Source organism: Priapulus caudatus, unplaced genomic scaffold, assembly GCF_000485595.1.
Source record: "Priapulus caudatus unplaced genomic scaffold, Priapulus_caudatus-5.0.1 Scaffold467, whole genome shotgun sequence".
In the NCBI taxonomy this organism is placed as follows: domain Eukaryota; kingdom Metazoa; phylum Priapulida; class Priapulimorpha; order Priapulimorphida; family Priapulidae; genus Priapulus; species Priapulus caudatus.
In genome coordinates, this window is record NW_014577528.1 from 190,998 (window position 1) to 193,906 (window position 2,909).

The following is a 2,909-nucleotide window of genomic DNA, read 5'->3' on the forward strand; positions in this document are numbered from 1 at the left end:
GAGAGAGAGCGAGCAAGAGAGAGCGAGCGAGAGAGAGAGAGAGAGAGAGAGAGAGAGAGAGAGAGAGAGAGAGAGAGAGAGAGAGAGAGAGAGAGAGAGAGAGAGAGAGAGAGAGAGAGAGCGAGCGAGAGAGAGAGAGAAAGAAAGAGAGGACATAAATGAGTTCTTTGGTTAATGATTTAGTTACATTATTTGCAGCAGTTAACCTCATCGCCTGGCGACGAGGACCGCATGCGCCTCCTAGCGGAGACTCTCGATGAAATTGTGCTGTACAACAAGGAAATAGCCGATGACGTCTCTGATATAAAGGTAATTTAATAATAGGTAAAAGTAATTTTTTCTCGTGATTATAGGGGATTTCATTGTAAATATGGGCAATTTACGGCTAAGGATAGTGTAATGGCAAATTCAGACAATTTAATGATACATTATGGTTATTTACTTGCAAATATAGGTCATTCTTTTATAAATATTGGGACTTAAATTAAGGGTAATATAATGGTCAATACGGGTATTCTAATGGTAAGTAAATGTAATTTAATGCTAAGTAAGGGTTAGTCAATGTCGATATAACGCGCACCATGCTGTGGCGTCATGTACAAGCAGCACTGGAACAGGACGCAATCCCCACAACTGCGTCTCACACCTATTTCGTCGCCTGTCTCATCAAAGATCATAATCAATAGCAGACACAGGGATTTCGCTCGTGGTGAATGTAAGCTGAATTAGAAAACGACCGTTACGTACATCCTGCATTCATAATGCTACCGTCCTCATTCCTCTTTAGTCCTATCACCGGACCCCCTTTTAACCTGCATGACGTTCTTTTATATGTTTTTTTTTCTCGTTATGTACGTACACACCACATGTATTGCGACATGTCAACATTCGTGTGAGATGAAATCGGCTGAGAAACAATGAGGCATAACAATGTATTAGCGTGACGCCCACTTTGAACATATAAGGAGTTTATAAGTTATGTCATCTGCGTGTTTTCAATAGAAGACGTTTTTAGATTGTAACGTAAATTTCGAACACACACGTGATAACAACGACTGTCTCAACGCGAAATGAAAAAAGCGCGAATATGAAATCGGGAGAGAGAGAGAGAGAGAGAGAGAGAGAGAGAGAGAGAGAGAGAGAGAGAGAGAGAGAGAGAGAGAAAGAGAGAAAGAGAGAGAGCAACAGAGAAAGATAGAGGGACAGGAGGGTAAATAGAGAGTGGGGGAGAACGAGCGATGGAAAGAGAGCGATAGAGATGGAAAGAAACACAGGAGACCGAGAGAGGGTAAGAGAGAGAGAAAGAGAAAAAGAGAGAGAGAGAGAAAGAGAGAGAGAGAGAGAGAGAAAAAGAGAGAAAAAGAGATACAGAGAGAGGGAGAGAGACAAACAGACATACAGACAGATAGATTCCCATTATATAGCCCAGCATCTATACGGACAGTACGTAATCGCGGTTACCAGTGCAGCCTGGTCGTCTGTCAAACCCATGTCATAGAACGCCAGCGTGTAGTTGAGCGGCGCGAGTCTCTCGTGGAACATCTTGACGATTCCTTTTCCCTCGGTGAAGTGCGACCGATCGTACGCCGTAACGAAGACGGGCCGCGCCGCCACCCGGCCGCTGTAGGGCGCCACGTACCGCTGCACGTCTTCGTAGGCGTCGCGCACGACCTGGCTGAGCTTCGTCGCGTCGTCGTCCGCGCCAGGCAGCCGACGTCGGTGCGATGCGGCGACCGGTGGTTGTCGGTCGATATAGGCGCCGTGTGTGCTCGCGTTGAGTGGAAGCGGCTGAAGAGACTGCGGCTGCTGTTGTTGTTGTTGATGATTTTGTTGTTTGTGCTGTTGCTGTTGTTGTTGTCGTTGTTGCTGCTGTTGCTGCTGCTGTGTCAATCTATTCACACTGACATCGTGACGACTAGATGCGGTTGTTGCAACCACGGAGTTACTGCGCGTGCGATGCGTGTTGCCACCATCGCGCTGGTACGCTACGGTGGCGTTGTCGTCAGCACCCAGCAGCCCCGCCCTCCACGCGTCGGCGTCCTGCATGTGCGAGAAAGGTTCTCTCTGGCGATCGCCTGCTGTAGGTCCGTGACGCGGCCTCCGCGACGCATCGTCATCGCGTCGCGATGGCCGCTCCGACGTTGCGTCACCGACGGACGCACGCGAATGTTTCGACTGCTCGTCGCCGAACACGCGCACCGCGGGCGTTCTTTCTGCGTCGGCGACGAGCGCATGTCGAAGAAGATGTCCGTAGCTGCCGACGTCTCCGCCGATTGTCAGTACTAGGATGACCACGACGACGATGACGACAAGCACGAAGAGAACTTTAATGGACGGTCTCGGAGGCGCGAGCATTATCCGGAGCTCCGAATTAACATGTCAGTATAACGGCAGACGTGATCGCAGACGCGAGACTATCACAGACGGTTGCAGTCGCACACAAATCTCGTCTCACTAAACGTGTTTGCTCATACTGCAGTTGTCCTGCTATATGCAAGGAGACCCCGGAAGAAATTCTATTGCCGAATACAGTGGGCGCATCCATAATTCAGCGAAGTTTTGTGGGTCAGTGCGGCTAAACGAAGGCTAGGGGCCAGTGAGCACCAATCCGCAGCAAGCTCTGTTCTTACTTGCTACGTGGATAGGCAGTGAAGCGACACGTAGCGAGCATGAACGTGACTCCTACCCACAGGCACTTAAAACGTATAAAAAAAAATGTAAACACGAAATGTATTTACTACCAACGTCTTAATGTCCACGCCCGCCCTGTGCACAAACAGCATGTTATCATCTTATTCATGTTGTTTGTGCACAGGGCGGGCGTGCGGTGTACTTGTGTGTTGCAGATGAGCATTTGACCGGCATTTACGGGTAATTATCGGCAATAATAGGCGAAATAGAGTAGAGAA

The 2,909-nt window shown here is 48.8% G+C and overlaps 1 protein-coding gene across 1 annotated transcript in view; it reads right to left on the reverse strand.

Moving 5' to 3' along the window:
* LOC106810720 overlaps window positions 1-2,526 on the reverse strand; it is a 13,806-nt gene extending 11,280 nt beyond the window's left edge. The window contains exon 1 of the mRNA XM_014814156.1: window positions 1,462-2,526. Within this exon, the coding sequence (XP_014669642.1) occupies window positions 1,462-2,355 (894 nt within the window). The 5' untranslated portion in view covers window positions 2,356-2,526. The remainder of the gene's footprint in view (window positions 1-1,461) is intronic.
* Between the last annotated feature and the right edge of the window lie 383 nt (window positions 2,527-2,909).